Here is a 15,802-nt window from a genome sequence, read left to right on the forward strand (position 1 = left end):
CTGTTTTGCACTAGGCTTAAACACAATGCTATGTGGAAATTATTTAGGCCTTTAAAAAAAACTTTATATCTTTGTTGTTGCTTGTTTATGGGGAGCTCACAGTTTGGTAAGATATGTCCTCATATTACTGCTGTAAAAAGTAACACACACCAATGATGTCTTATCAGGTTGTATTGATTTATTTTGCAAAGCCTCTGTTTGTAACATGGGTTACCAAAGAAGAAATACTGGTCAATAAAATTGCCCCATTTTAACCTTTAGGCTGTGTAAGATGTGGCAGTAACGTGTTGAAAGCCTGAAACCCAAGCAATAAGTGGAGTTGGAGCTGTGTCATTATTATTTTTTATATATATAATCAGGGTTCAAAATTAACTTTTTCGTCCACCAGCCAAATGGCTAGTGAATGTTCAAATTTTACCAGGCACTCAAAAGATTACCATTGTTTTTTGCCTGGTAAGTGAAGCAAACCTACCAGCCAATTGCATATTTTACCAGCATTTGGCTGGTAAATGGTGCTAATTTGGAACCCTGTATATAATCCTGTGTTAAAAACAAAAAGAACACTGAACATATACTTTAACCTGCTATATTTTCTATTATAGGAGTAACAGTAATAGATGTAATAGTTGCAATACTTAAAAACTGCACCAAGCCGCAAACATAACCATCACAGACTATCAGCCAATAGAAACAGGTCTCACAGAGATTTAAACTCGAGCAGCTCATACCAATGCTAAAATAGGTGCGTACCGTTTTGTTTTTTCTGATTTTATTATGCAGTTTACAGAACAAACACCATATTCAAACAGGCTTATTAAATAAAAGGGTCACAATATCCAACAGTCTAAAATATAACCTTATTTTTACTTAATTTTTATTGTTTAAAGTCTAAGAGATTTTATTTTTAGTCTTTTTGTACACCTACGTTTTATACTTAAGATCTTCCGGTGTCAAAGTTGACCGGCAGGGCTGTCAAGTCTTTGTTGCCTCTGTTGCACCTCATATGTTGTGAATAGAAGAACGGGATAGATGGAAACACAACAGTCATATGTACAGAAGGAACTAATTTAAACCTTACCCACAACAGGTATGTCTAAGGTTTTAAATACTGGGAAATTGTATGCAATTTCTTTGCGAGGAATCTTAGTGGAAGCGAAACCATTCATCCATGCTAAGTTAGCTGAACAGCTAGCTTTTGGCTAACATTAGCTGCACTTGTGGCACTGCTACTGAATTGCTTTTAACAAGAACATTCATGTTTTCACCCGGAATACGAAACATATATGATTGAAATGAGATCGCTACAAACTCGTATTTAACCTGCAAACAGTGTATTTTAAAACATTCTAAAGGGATAACTATTTTTCATTCGGGTTTAGCTTTTTAGTTAGCATAGCCATGGTGCAGGTGTAGATGTCTTGTCGCAGAATTGTGTGTTTAGGATATCTACTGTTATACTTTTCATAAAATAGCGTCTGCATAGGAGTGTTTTGACGTCGTTTTATTGTGTAACAAGCCATCTAGGTTAATCTTTTTGTTTTTTTGTTTATGCCATGGTTTATCTTTTGTTGCTAACTCCACAGTTTGTCTACAATGCACATGCATTCAGTTTCATACACTGCCAGACTCTTAATATGCTAAACTACATGTACATCGCCTAGCTATGTTTCCTCAATATGCATATTGATCTATTTAATAAAGTCAAACCACCCAAAAGATGGAAGACAAGCTGAATGGATTCCCTGTTGTCTCCCCGGAGTATCTTCAACAGTGGTGAGTCTTCCTCCTCACCACAATAAGACGAGATAAACCTTTACGTAGCCATGAGTCAGATTATATCTTCAAACCTCTGAATGGCAAAGTGTGATGAAAAAAAAATGAAAGCATGTGCGCCCCTTTTTGAGTTTTGTTTTACCATCGTTTTCATAATATGCCATTTGGGTTGTGCACTGTGAATGATGATTTACAGTGCTATGTACAGTATATTGTCTTGTTATAGCTCGATGGCATTTTACTTTGGTTTAATACAGGGGAAACAAAGAAACATCTGGTTGATGAAATGATCTTTGGCCTTAGTATGATGTAAAGCTTTTCTATCTACAGTTTCTTTGATTCACTAACCTTTTTTAACAGGGAACCAACAGTGTGTGTTTTCCATGTGGTGTGGAAATAAGTTGCAGACAACTCTGCAGAGTTTTTGAATCATAGACATGCACACATTCCACATTTTTAGAACTGGTATACACTCAAGTTTATAGGTCCACCTCGCTAAAACTAATGCAAACTTATACAACAGACCTGCAACAAATTCTAACTTTTTTTCTTTAAACAAATTCTACCTTTATCAAGGTTATTATGTTAGGCTGTGATTTGGGAGACGAAAAAGTGTTTCTAGTATATACTTCACTCTCATTGACATAAAGCTCCACAAACATCTCTCTAAAACGCCTCCTAAATTGGCAAACTACATACAGTTTGCCAGTTTTTATTAGCTTCATCTAATAAACTGATAACCTAACTATTAGGTCTGAGTTGTTTATCATAATGGAACATATCCTTCATGAGGATTAACTGACTCTTAACAATTGTAGGAGAGTGCATCAGTTATGTTTATTTTAACAAACTAAATTATGCATTATCAATGTGTAACACTCAATAAAATCCAGAAAAAAGCACAGTGTGGTTACATAACACAACACACTGACACTGGTCTAACTCAACTTTCCGCCTGCAGCACATCCTGCTGCCATTTTGCTTGTTGTATTAATACTTCACCGTGTCTTTTTAAATTATTCTTCCTCATAGGGTTCAGTCTGCACAGCAGTTTCAAGCTCTCCAGGCCCAATATTCAGGCTTCAACCACAATCACCAGTCTCACTACCCAGAGGAGCTGACAGGAGAGACAGCCATGGCACACATGGGTTATCCAGAACCCATGATGGATCAGCAGGAACCAGCCAACCTGGCAAAACGTACTATGATCCCCTTTGAACACCCTCACTGTATATGGGTTCTGGGTCAGGTCCCAGATTTCTTAATGTATCAAAGTGCTGACTCAGTGTGCCAACAATAGGCTGCACAACTGTACTTAATGATAAGATCTGATGCAAGTTTTGTAATACTGCATGACATTAGTATGCTTGCTAGTAAGCATGCTTTTTGAGAAAGCTAGTTAGTGTCAGCCTTGTCAAATATATTTGGCTTTCTAAAATAATTTTGAGCAGTATTGTGGTATGCAAGGAAGTTTAATATGCTATATTCGGACACTCCAACAATTTAATTAAATGGATTGGATGGATGGAATATTAAGTCATAGCAAGAGATAGATGGAGACTGTCAAAAGTTATACAAAGTGCGAGGGCATGTTAAAGATTCGGACAGTTCTTCCTTTTAATATCGCCTCTCTGAACGTTTCTTGTAGCCCCAGCCAAAAAGAGAGGCAGACCAGCTCAACCCAAGGAACCCAAGGCTCCCAAACCACCAAAGGTCCCCAAGGCACCAAAGCCACCTAAGGACCCAAATGCACCTAAAGCCAAACCTGGTCCTAAGCCCAAGAAGGCCACTGAGGCTCAGGCAGATGGCAAGCAAGAGAAGATTGATGAGAGCTTCAAGAAGGTTAAGAGGAAAATTGACCGCTTCAAGGGAATGTCAGAGGAGGAAGTCATGACAAAAACTCTACCAGACCTGCTGGAATACAACCTGGACTATGTCATTGTAAGATTCCCTGTTCAGCTGTTTAAAAAGTGGAGCCAAACACTGCTATCAGGAATGAATTGTGGTTTGTAAGCTTTAAAAAAACATGCACTGTTTTTTTCTAGATTGGTATTAATCCAGGACTGATGGCAGCTTTCATTGGACGGTGGTTTCCAGGTCCTGGAAATCATTTTTGTAAGTTACATGATAAAAATGAGTTTGAGTCATGTGATTGAAAAAAATGGATCCTGTGCTGTTCTGCAAAAATGACAAAGAAGTTTTATAAAAAATCTTAAGAGTTTGTGGGAAGGACACGTGTGTGTTATCCTGTACAATCTTTGCAAGACCCAGTTTGAGTTTAGACCTTAAGTGTGAGGGCTTTTTTTGTGGAGTGAGGTTTTACAGGTTCAAAGAAGTTAACATGTATTGGCTAGAATCAATTTTTACCTCACTCTTCCCATGTTCTAAATGAAGAATAAGCAGGATGCTGTGACACCATTAACTTGTTGTTAGCCAGAGAGATGTATGACTGGCTTACTGTTAAATTTCAGGGAAGTGCCTGTTTCTGTCTGGATTTACTGAGGAGCAACTCAACCACATGCATGACACCACTCTGCCTGTCAAATACAAAATGGGCTTCACCAACATGGTGGCCAGGGCGACACCAGGGAGCAAAGACCTCTCAAGGTAGGCCTATAGACTGTTTGGGGGGGGGGACATGTAAGACACATCAGTTGCATCCATCGCTTATAGATTTTGAGTTGATTTCTCACCACCATGTTTTCATCAAGTTGGATGAGCAAACGGGAATCATAACTGACTGTGTTAGGCTGAGATTCCTGTTAGCTTTATTGGAATTTTGTTGTATCACTGTATCGTAACCATTTTTCTTTTGTTTTCATCTCAACAGTAAAGAGTTGCGTGAAGGTGGCAAAATTCTTGTAGAGAAGCTGAAGAAATTCAAGCCTCTAATTGCTGTTTTTAATGGAAAATGTAAGCACTTTTCTACTACAGAGCAACAGTTGCAATACAATTATTTGTTTAAGTTAATTACAGTAATATTTTGTTTTTTTTCCCCCTCAAAGGCATCTATGAAATGTTCTGCAGAGAGATGTTTGGTAAAAAACCAAAGAAACTTGATTTTGGTTTGCAGCCACACAAGATCCCCGACTGTGACGTGGTGAGTACCCGACTGCTTTATCGTTAGCCTCTTTTTCCTAATTAGCCTCTCAAAATGGATTCATTTTCTACATTTTTGGGTGAACCCAGAGAGTAATGTTTCAAGTCCTATCTGTTTAGTAACATGAACGGATGGATCAGATCAGTACTTAATGCCATTCGAAAACCGTATCAACGGATAAGTAATGTAACGTAAATAAAACGGGAGAATTTACCAGAACTTTTAAAGGAGTGCTGACGGGAGGAGTGTATTTGTTTGGGTGTTTAGTTCAAATATTAACAATCTTTCTCCAGAATCGCTGACTTCACCTTTTTTAAGGGTTGAAGCAGTTTCATAAATGAAGTCAGAAAAATGCATGACAGTCATTTCCCCTCCACAGGCTCTGTATCTGATGCCTTCGTCCAGCGCTCGTTGTGCTCAGTTCCCTCGTGCACAGGACAAAGTCCACTTCTACATCAAACTGAGGGAGCTCCGAGATGAGCTAAAGGGTCTCCAAAAAAGCACTGAGATCGAGGAGGTTGACTACAGGTTTGACCTGAAATTGGCTAAGGGTAAGCACAGTCTTCATGGATGAATGGAAGCGTGTCTGTTTAATTTGAAGTTATTTAAACACTAAGTAGCATGGCAGTTAACAATCTGTTTTCTTAAAGGGAAACTAGACAGCAGCATTGTGACATACAGAAAAAAATGTATGAAAAAAACATTTCCAGGTCAGATCATGTTTGGAATTTACTCTTCCCCTTTTTTTTTTTTTTTAAACATCAACAGAGGATGCCAAGAGGATGGCGATAAAGGAGGAGCAGTACGATCCTGGTTATGAAGATGCCTACGGTGGAGCATATGCAGAGAGAGGACCTGAGGAGGGTCCAGCCGTTAGCCAGACCAACGGTCACTGTACATTCTCAAATGTAGAAAACACAGGTAAAACACACACACACACACACACACACACACACACGGTTGAAACGGTTTGCTTCTGCAGAGCGTATTCCACTCTACATTTTCTTCATTCCATTTTAGGTTGTTATAATTAAACACCTGCTGAAATGATCAGGGTGCAGCATGATGTTGTATTTCCAGACACACATTTCTTTTAAAGTGTTTCTAAGTTCTTGCTCAGAACATACAGTGCGTTAATGCCCCAAAAAAATAATCTTTAAAAAATAAATAAAACCGCTTTCTTAAACTTCATATATGAGGACATAATTGAGATTCTGTAATCAGGGGAGGGGATCAGAGAAACCGGATTTCCCCAGCTAGATTTCTCCTGGAGTTTCTAATCCGCCATCGCACTTTTCATGTTGACACTGATGTATCCTTCTGAAGGGATTCAGTATCTTGAACATGATACTGTATCATTGCTTATCATTGGTGCTTTTACGTATATGACAGATTAAACATAGCAGATATCAGTTGTGTCCCATTATCCTCAGCACAGGGCTTCAGTCTGTGTGTTGTCTGTCTTCAGAAGGAGCACAGGAGGCGACCACGTCACAAATACCAGGCCAGCTCCCAGACGGACAGTGGATGACCCAGTCCTTTGCAGACGAGATCCCAGACATCAGCGGTGGAGCAAAGGATGGCAGCGTATAAAGAAAAGACTTATTTTGTCGGGTTTTTTAGATCTTTTTCCTTTTTAATAGTGTCCGAGTGGAATATATACACATAGATGGACTTTTTCTTAGAGGTTTTGCAGAATATTCTTTCTGCACTTTTTATTTTGTTTGTGGTCTTGATACATGTATGATCATCTTCATGGCAGTCTTTTTAAATATGTGAAATCAGGGACTTGACAATGATGCTCGACTGTGCTTGGGGACGGTCATGTATTTAAACGTTTGTTTTTGCCTTTGTACTGTACTGTACTGCACTGTGATGCAGTAAGTGTATACCTTCACGTCTACTGTTTTGACAGTAGATAATACTCAACTCCAGATGGTTATTTTATAAGCTTCATTGATCTGTGTGAAGCCTGTATGATCCTCTGTGAATTGAGGCTTTAGCTAGCAAATAATGTTTTACATTCATGGTGCTATGAACTGACCACAATGCAAAGTGATCACTCGATGAAACCAGACTCGATCATGTACGATTGAGATTCCACAGAGGGAATTCCTGGCAAGCCTTTCAATATAATGTTACAAAACTCAAACAGGTTATATTTTAATCTTTTATCATCACGTTTTTTGATTTAGGAATTTTAGAATTATGTTTTGTATGTTTATGAAAATGTCATTCACAAGGAATTTTATGAAACATCTGTCCATTAAAATGTCTTGATGATGCTTTTTCTATATTATTGGATTACCTTTCATTACTTTTAAGTGTCATACAACGTCGTGGGTAAAGGTAGAGGTGTTTTATTTTGTAGAGAATATACAGTATAAGAAAAGAAAACAGTAGAAAATGGAGCCCAACATAGAAAGAGAAGGGCTGACATGCAACAAAGGTTGTGCGCTAGGTTTGTGGAACTGGATTTCATAGTAACAGTGCCCCCCAAAAATGCTTCAGCAGAGGTAAATTGACATGATTGACAATGTTAGACATAACCTTTAACATCTTATGTCATGACCAAGCCACCTGAATGTTTCTGTACCAACATTGTTTACTTGTAATACTGCAGTGATGCTGTACACATATTTGTTAACTGAAACCAGAAAAGGCCCTAAACTCTTTTTCATACAGTCTAAAAGAAAACCAAATATTGGCAATGAAATGGCTGCATTCAGCAGATAACCCTGGATACCAACTTTGCTGCGGTTTCCTTGTCAACTCTTGACCAAATTGATTTTATGCACTGCGTTCAAAATGCTGGTCATTCAACAGAAAGGTGTGTTCATTTCATTTGATTAAGGTCAGGCTAATTACACTTTAAAAGTACGATCACTGGGAATAGTTAGGTTAAGCTTTTGGTCACAATGTCGGGTGGTTTTTGAGTCGATACATAGGAGTCCGACAAATCCAAACAAGCATTTCTTCTACACAGAAGTACACAAGTGTTCCGAAATTATAAATAAGCTACTCTATTTCTGATAAATCTAACATACAGTAGGTGATAAATATATTTCATTCATAAAAGGTTTTACATTTGCAATGATAAACTGTCTTTTTCATGCCTGGTTGATGGGTGATGAAGTGTCTGTTTACATCTGTGGTTTAAAGTCACCTCACCATGCAGGTGTATTGGGGGTGGGGAAGTTGGAAGGGCCTATACAGGTAGATGTGCATTAGAAGAGGTCCAGGTTACCGTTGTTGTCCCAATGAAGAGTTTGGCAGAATTTGGGCTAAGTGTTGAGGTCAAGGGTTTAATGTTTTGGTCTACTCCGTTCTGAGTTCTGAGGTCTGAGTTAGAGGACTTTCTGCTGCGATGCTGCTCTGACAATGCACTGGAGAATACAAAAATGAGAACACAGAGACAAAATAAGCATCTTCATAAATAGGGATTTTGCCATTACATTTAAGTGTTAGTTTGGCAAAGACGTTGTGTAGGCCTATGTATAGAATAATATTTACGGTAATTAATTGATTATTATTAATTTGATAAACGTCAAATTATGAACTTCCAAGCACACACCTGTTGGGGTCCTTGGCTCTGCTGCGCCATGTCTGCCTGCAGAGATCTGCAGTCGATGTCAACAGTGGTAATATCATGCTGTCACAATAAAAGACCAATATAGAATAAGTGTACAAAATCAAAGTGATGCCACTAATTAGAGAATGGAGTAGGATATTAAGGGACTGTAATGATCTTGCTTCATTCCCTTGTGGTCGCATGATCAAACCCTTTACCTTTTGGTGAGTGAGAAGGTCAGCTCAATGGGCAGCATGAGGAGGGCCAGCAGATCCATAACTGCTTTCACTGGAAGGAACTCAGTGAGCTGAGACCACTGGGTGTCGCCACATTGACTGTCCCTGCACGCCTCACACAGCACTAACACACACACACACACACACACACACACACACACACACACACTGTACATTACACCAACTTTAATGTCTGTGTCATATTATTTTCTGTGGTTTATTTAGGTTCAGTTCATTCATCACATCATAAATTAGTTTTTAATGAATTATTGAGGTAAGTTAATTTTGTGAGCATCATCTAATCATTAAACATGTCTTATCTTTTTTTTTTTTTTTTTTTTTTTCTCGTGTGGTAGATTTAATTTTATGCAAGAATGTGCATTTGTATTTTATTTTTCATTTTAACCTTGAATTTACCACTTACAATGCACATCTCCAGGGATGATCCTGCACTGAGGAGCTTCACAGGAGCGTGTGGTGGTTAATTGCTTTGCCCAAATGATTTTTGTATCCTGCCTCTGGGCATTTAAACCAATGCCCTTGCAGGAACAAGTTTGCTTCCAATAAACCCAAGGGCGTAACTTTGGGTTCAACATCGGGGGGTTGAGAGAGAGCTCAGAAATTTTAAGCATATCAAATCATTAAATAATTTTCTGCATTCTGGTGAATTTTTCTGCAACAATTTGTGCCTTTTCTGCATCCATTTATGCTGCAAATGTCTTTATTTATATAAAGGAAATTATAATAGTTTTTCTTTTTTGGGGGGGGGGTTTGCACTGGCCAGTTTTGATTTTTGGGGGGGTTGTAATCTCCCCATCCCCCCTGTAAATTACGCCTATGAATAAACCTAAACCTTACATTTAATTGTACCGCTCACCCTCTTTTGAAGCCAACTAAACCCTTTCTTTGACTTAGAAACGTGCCAACTGCTGACACCTGCCCCCCCCTTACCTTTCTTGAAGCTAACTGGGAGGTGCTCTATGACTTTCACATCCAGCCACCAATGATCTTCCTGATGAGGGTTTTGTCCATTCAAAAGTGTCTTCACGGGCTCACAACAAGCAGGTTTGACTGTGTCCGTCTCTACCATCAAACTGAGGGGAGGATACTGTGTTCCAAGCAGATCTATAATAGACAGTTGACTGATAGCATGTATTAGTTGTCACTACATGGTGTGAACCAGAAAAATCAAAGACTCAGTTATGAGGAGGATGAATGTGGAGGAACTTACCTCTTTCTCTCAGGAAATGAAGAGCATCCACGTAGCCGTTGTGGCAGATCTCAGCCAGCTTCTGTCAAAAACGAAACATTAAATTCATGAAAGTTTGTTTGCTCTTTCTTTACATTACAGAGGACTGCTTACACATCTCAGGATACATTTTCATTTTTATATGTGTGACAGAAAGGAGAACTAGAAATTTTTCTCTACTGTGAAAGCTCTAAGTTAAAAAACAACAACACTGTTTTAAAGAAAAAGCACCCACTTCAAGTGTGGGAGGGAGGAAGGATGTACAGATCCGATGCACATTGCCGGTGTTGACCTGGATGCTAAAGTTGCTATAGTGCACTTCGAAGAAGTTGAATGTACCCTCTGTGGGGCAAATGTCGCTCTCGCCAGAGAACGGGGCCATAGTGATGGTGTTTCTCTGCTCGAACAGAGGCATGTTGTTGCTCAGGGCTCCATCCATATAGTGCTAAAGAGAAATGAAGAGAAATGACTGAATGTAGTCTAATTCTGTACCCTGATGAATGCGTATTGCATGAACTGTATCTTTGTCTTCATATAAGAGGCATGTCTGAATGGATTACCAGGCGTAGTTTAGACATATTTGTTCAGTGCATTCAAGGAATTATTTTGACATTCAACTTTGTTTGGTTTGCTTTCCCCTCTGTCTGTGTAATCTACTTCAATTACTGATGTTCATACATTACCCAGAGTACCTTCTGCAACTCCTAAAGAAGGAGCGTGAATATTTAACTATGACTTTAAAGCGTCATTAGAGAGAAAAAAAACGCTTGATGGTGTTTTTTTGCCCCCAACTGCTCCTTCCAGGCAGCGCTGCGACCGCTGCCTTCAAGGCACCTAACCCTAACCTTAACCTTAACCCTTGTTTTGCCATTGAGAACGAGCTGCTAACGGTTAGCCCCCTAGGCCCCTCGTCTCGGCTAGTGACGTAGAAAGTCGTGCAGATTTTGAACAGCTCACCCGGAGACTGAAGGCAGGACACATTCAGAAACCGTATCTCACTCAAAACAGCATGGATGTTTTTTTTTCAAAGTTTGTATGTGTGTGGAAGTACCAGAGACACAAAATAACACCCCAAATCCCAGAAAAAGTGATTTTTTCATAATATGGGCTCTTTAAAGTAAAGAACACACCATATTGTATAACCATTTCCTTCTAATCCTCTCACAAAAACCTAACTTTGGAAATGTACGGTCGGTATATCTACTCACCACTCCACGGTATGAAGGTGGGATGGAACCACAGTAAACAGGGAAAAAGCAACTGCACATCAGAGCCTGCAAAGGTAGACAATGCAGAACAAAACTTTAGATATCAGACCCTCAGCTCCTGGCATACTATCACAACAGATGCTGTGACCAGACTGCAAACCTTTCCTGTCTCTCTCAGCTCTCCATTCTACCTGAATGAGCTCCTCTCTGCTGTCAAACTCTGACACCAAAATGTTCTTCCGATCAGCCAGTCTGGTGAGGGACACGCAGAGCTTTCCAGAGGCACGAAGGTGGGCGTCTGCTGGAAGCTTCTCCAGCAGGGTGTCCCGTACTGTCCGCAGCAGACTGAAGGTCGGGTGGAAAACTCCCAGCGTGTGTTTTCTGGCCTCTTTCGCCACGGTCAAAACATCAACACAGAACTGCTCTGAGGAGGAACATGTGGAGAAATCAGTCAGAGTCAGAATTGGTAACATTGGGTGCCTGGGTAGCTCACCTGGTAGAGCATGCGCCCATTTATAGAGATTTACTCCTTGATGCTGCGGGTTCAACTCTGACATGCGGCCCTTTGCTGCATGTCATTCCCCTTTACTCTCCCCTTTCATGTCTCCTATAAAAATAAAATGCCCCAAAAATAATCTTAAAAAAAAGAAAGAATTAATAACATTAAACCTTTAATAAAATTATCTTTTTATATTTTTGTCATATTTTCTTTAGCTATTTTTAATCCTTTTGGATCTTTGATGTATTGAAGAAATGAAATTTGTACCCCCGACTAACTTGGCTCCTTCTTTTAGAGCTGAAAAATGCATTCTGGGTAATAACTGACTCTTGTTTATAGCTGATTTGTTTCTCATCTCTTCTTTCCTTGCTGTTGCTTTAATGGTTCTAGTAATTTTTGTCATTATAATTTAAGGTTGTTACATTATTAAAATAGTTTTTATTGTTTGTGTGTTTGTGTGTGTGTGTGTGTGTGTGTGTGTGTGTGTGTGTGTGTGTGTGTGTGTGTGTGTGTGTTTGGCCTCCCTTTGCTTTGCTAAACTCCACGACCTCTGGAATTTGCTCTTACTATTGCATGAACTCTGTGTGTCAGTAAATTTGCCAAGTACAATATTTACTCCAGGTATGGTATCAATAACAGCACTTGCGATAACATATGGGACAACACCTGAGATAACATATCCCTGACCTTTTCAGGGCACTATAATTACTACAGGAAGAAAATGTGGCAGACATAATTAGTGTCTGTAAAATATAAATAGATAGATACTTTGTTGATCCCCAAGGGGAAATTCATATCATAATAATATCATATAACTTTTATAACGTTTGATTTAAAAAACACAGGTTTTATTTGTTTATATTCACCGCCACACTGTCAATAAAGGTTGAATAAAAGCAAAATATATGCAAGGAAAAACTTTTTTTTAAATAGGTGAGACACAAGTGTTTAGGCAAGATGACCTTAAAAACAGTAATGGTGGTTTAGTGGCAGTATAAGGGGTTGTTTGTGCAAAACTGCAATTTATGTAACGTTTTAGTCTAAACTAACTAATAACTGAAACCCACGAAGAAATAACTTCTTAAGAAATTACTTATTTATCTGCAAATGTAGGGTCAGATTTTAGCTTAGTGTGTAATGGGCTATGAACTCTAACCTCAAAGCATAAAGAAAACCATTTTTCCCACCTTTCGTAGGAAAATGGTTGTTGAGGCAGTTGTTGTGCCATGTTTGTCATTTTCATGTGATTTATGTTATTTATTAGACACGCATCGTCTACCGCTATATGCTATGTATTTAGTATATTTTATATATGTATATATAATATAATTAGGCACAGCTCACTCTAAGGTACAGTGGCACTCCTAAGTTTATGAACCCATGCAAAAGTTGACTAAAAAGAGAAATAAAAAAAAAACATCTTTTGGAAATTGATCTTAATGCCTTCATTAAAGAAAAGAAATGAGGAAAAATCCAACCTTTAAGGACACCAATTTTCTTTGTGAATGAATAATGTATCGTAAATAAATAAATGTTCTTCCTTAAAATACAGGGGGCATAAGTAAGTACACCCCTATGTTAAATTCCCATAGAGGCAGGCAGATTTGTATTTTTAAAGGCCAGTTATTTCATGGATCCAGGATACTATGCATCCTGATAAAGTTCCCTTGGCCTTTGGAATTCAAATAGCCCCACATCATCACATACCCTTCACCATACCTAGAGATTGGCATGGTTTTATTTCAGTTAGCCTGATAGCTGGTTTGATTTGCATTGAGAGATGATTTTATGGAAAGTACCCCATACCAATCTCTAGGTATGGTGAAGGGTATGTGATGATGTGGGGCTATTTGAATTCCAAAGGCCAAGGGAACTTTATCAGGATGCATAGTATCCTACGGAGCCCCCCTGGTCCCACTTTGTCAAAAAAATTAATTATAACTATCTCGTGGCCACAAGTTACTATCTTGAGGCCACGAGATACTATCTTGAGGCCACGAGATAGTTATAATTAATTTTTTTGACAAATAACTGGCCTTTAAAAATAAAAATCTGCCTGCCTCTATGGGAATTTAACATAGGGGTGTACTTACTTATGCCCCCTGTATTTTAAGGAAGAACATTTATTTATTTACGATACATTATTCATTCACAAAAGAAATTGGTGTCCTTAAAGGTTGGATTTTTCCTCATTTTTTTAATTAAGGCTTTAAGATCAATTTCCAAAAGATGATTTTTGTATTCCTCTTTTTAGTCAACTTTAGCATGGGTTCATAAACTTATGAGTGCCACTGTATATGTCTAACTTTCATCGTCTCTTTTAAAGTTAACTGGGCTGAGCGCTCTGTTGTGTTTTGACAAGAATTATTTCACAAGAAGGAGCTCATGCCTTTGAAAGGGTAATTGCTTCAGTAGCTAATGATTAACTGGGCTGTATGTAATATATTTTGTTTTTTTGGCTTGATTTGCAAATAAATTAATGAAAATGTCAACAGAAAAAAAGAAAGAAAAAAAAGACACGCATCCTCTTTAACTCTTAAACCTCTGCACTCAGTCCAGCACTCTGCCTTCATATTTATTATTTACCGATGATGTGGCACACATCATTGTATTTTTATATTATAGGGTTGGGTGTTCTTTTTAAAGCCCTTACTGGAAAATTACCAAATTACCTTTCAGATTTCCTTTGTCACTCAGATGGGCCGAATCAGACACACTCTAGACTGACTGGCTCTTGCTTCATGTTCCATGAGCTCAGTCTGGTAACTTGGTAAAACTGCTTTTAATTTAAGTGCATCTGACTCCTGGAACAAAATACAGCACTTCCTTAAAATCAATTCACTTATACCTTTTGGACATTGACATAAACACACTTTTAATCTTAAACCGCCCCACCTCTACTTGTAATTGTTTTAGATAGCTGCATTTTATTTTACATTTCATTTATTTTAATTTATCTTTGAAATGACCTACCATATTTTTTTTTACAAAACTACATTATTTTACAACTTAATTATCCTAATGTGTCTTTCAAATTATTTTTCTCCAATAGGAACGTTTTATTGGCATGGTATGCCTTTTCTCTGTTAGTATATACAGTATCTGTTTGTTGTTGTTTTTGCTTTTCTTTGTTTTTGTAGTTGACTCGGTCATAAGGGTCATTCCTCTATGATCTCTCAAGTACAAATACAGGTTAAATGAATGAATAAATTCATTGATCATTGTGAGACAATCAACAAATGTCAGCCAAATGTACAGTAAACTTACCGATGGGAATCCCAACAGCCAGAGCTGCAGCCACGAGACAGCCAGATGAAGCTCCGCAGATCTTAGAGGCTCCATGAACCAGCTGTGGGACCCGCTCCAGGATACAGCTCAAAGCTCCCAGGTAGTAAATACATCTGAATCCACAGCCTGCAAAAGAGATGTTCCACTCCTCGTCCCAGTTAAACATCTTCTCTGAGGTTTCCATCAACTTAAATCCATCTATCCGAGTTCAGCTGGTGCATTTGGATTTCTTTCAATATTCGCCAAGATGTAAACACTGTCTTATCTCTACTACATTCACAGGTGAAATTTACAGCGCTTCAGTTGGCTGTGCTATAGTATTGCACAACTTACTTGGCTCAAATGTCACATGTTTCAAAATAGAAAACAGGCTGGTCACTTCACCTTTTTAAGTGTATTTAGGCCAGCTGCATGACATGTGATACTGTTTTCATAACTTACTTTCATAACCAACTTCCTGGGTACAAAGAGGGGCATGGGGGACAACAATGTTATTCAGAGGGATTGCTGTACTTGTACCTTCCAGCTTTTGACTTGTTGCACATCATCATACAAAGAGAAACACAAGTACAAGTTTTAAATACAATATATGAAGCTACTTACTGTATGGAAATAATTTGTGTCCAGCCTGTCCAGGTTTCCCATTTACTTATTATTCACTGGATTATTATTATTATTATCATTTCTAGATCCTGCTGCTTTTTTATATTTGTTTTTAGAATTATTATGGAGGACTTGGGCACGGTCTCTGCAGATACAGACACTGTATCAATGATTGAGAGGGATTACTTTTGTAAGAGTGTACCAATTGTTTTTTTAGGAAGGTCCTATATGTTTTTGTAATATATATATATATATATATATATATATATATATAC

The 15,802-nt window shown here is 38.3% G+C and overlaps 2 protein-coding genes across 4 annotated transcripts; one reads left to right on the plus strand and one right to left on the minus strand.

Annotated features, from left to right (window-relative positions):
- The first annotated feature begins 935 nt into the window (after positions 1-935).
- On the plus strand, positions 936-7,158 carry LOC116046812 (G/T mismatch-specific thymine DNA glycosylase-like). Of its 2 annotated transcripts, XM_031295229.2 has the most exons (11): positions 936-1,087; positions 1,702-1,773; positions 2,806-2,972; positions 3,422-3,714; positions 3,819-3,888; positions 4,245-4,380; positions 4,604-4,686; positions 4,779-4,873; positions 5,253-5,424; positions 5,642-5,794; positions 6,342-7,158. In XM_031295229.2, the coding sequence occupies exons 2-11, from the start codon at positions 1,718-1,720 to the stop codon at positions 6,464-6,466; spliced, it is 1,350 nt and encodes a 449-aa protein (XP_031151089.1). In that variant the 5' UTR covers positions 936-1,087; positions 1,702-1,717; the 3' UTR covers positions 6,467-7,158. The 2 variants fall into 2 exon arrangements, with proteins under 2 accessions (XP_031151089.1, XP_031151090.1); XM_031295230.2 differs by lacking the exon at positions 1,702-1,773 and having other exon boundaries at positions 937-1,087.
- LOC116046813 (patatin-like phospholipase domain-containing protein 2) lies at positions 6,555-15,377 on the minus strand. Of its 2 annotated transcripts, none has more exons than XM_031295232.2 (9): positions 14,904-15,377; positions 11,329-11,561; positions 11,138-11,203; positions 10,165-10,374; positions 9,912-9,969; positions 9,632-9,805; positions 8,663-8,804; positions 8,448-8,525; positions 6,555-8,259 (listed from the first exon to the last, which is right to left on the minus strand). In XM_031295232.2, the coding sequence occupies exons 1-9, from the start codon at positions 15,106-15,108 to the stop codon at positions 8,082-8,084; spliced, it is 1,344 nt and encodes a 447-aa protein (XP_031151092.1). In that variant the 5' UTR covers positions 15,109-15,377; the 3' UTR covers positions 6,555-8,081. The 2 variants fall into 2 exon arrangements, with proteins under 2 accessions (XP_031151092.1, XP_031151091.1); XM_031295231.2 differs by having other exon boundaries at positions 9,912-9,972; positions 14,904-15,374.
- Between the last annotated feature and the right edge of the window lie 425 nt (positions 15,378-15,802).

The sequence above is a fragment of the Sander lucioperca genome, chromosome 7, assembly GCF_008315115.2.
Source record: "Sander lucioperca isolate FBNREF2018 chromosome 7, SLUC_FBN_1.2, whole genome shotgun sequence".
NCBI lineage: Eukaryota > Metazoa > Chordata > Actinopteri > Perciformes > Percidae > Sander > Sander lucioperca.

Coding starts and splice junctions, on each gene's coding strand:
- LOC116046812 (XM_031295229.2), top strand. CDS start 1,718: ATGGAAGACAAGCTGAATGGATTCCCTGTTGTCTCCCCGGAGTATCTT. Junction 4,381..4,603: donor GGGAGCAAAGACCTCTCAAG/GTAGGCCTATAG, acceptor TCATCTCAACAG/TAAAGAGTTGCGTGAAGGTG. Junction 4,874..5,252: donor AGATCCCCGACTGTGACGTG/GTGAGTACCCGA, acceptor TCCCCTCCACAG/GCTCTGTATCTGATGCCTTC.
- LOC116046813 (XM_031295231.2), bottom strand. CDS start 15,108: ATGGAAACCTCAGAGAAGATGTTTAACTGGGACGAGGAGTGGAACATC. Junction 11,204..11,328: donor GCAGAGAGGAGCTCATTCAG/GTAGAATGGAGA, acceptor CTACCTTTGCAG/GCTCTGATGTGCAGTTGCTT. Junction 10,375..11,137: donor CACCTTCATACCGTGGAGTG/GTGAGTAGATAT, acceptor ATTTCTCTTTAG/CACTATATGGATGGAGCCCT.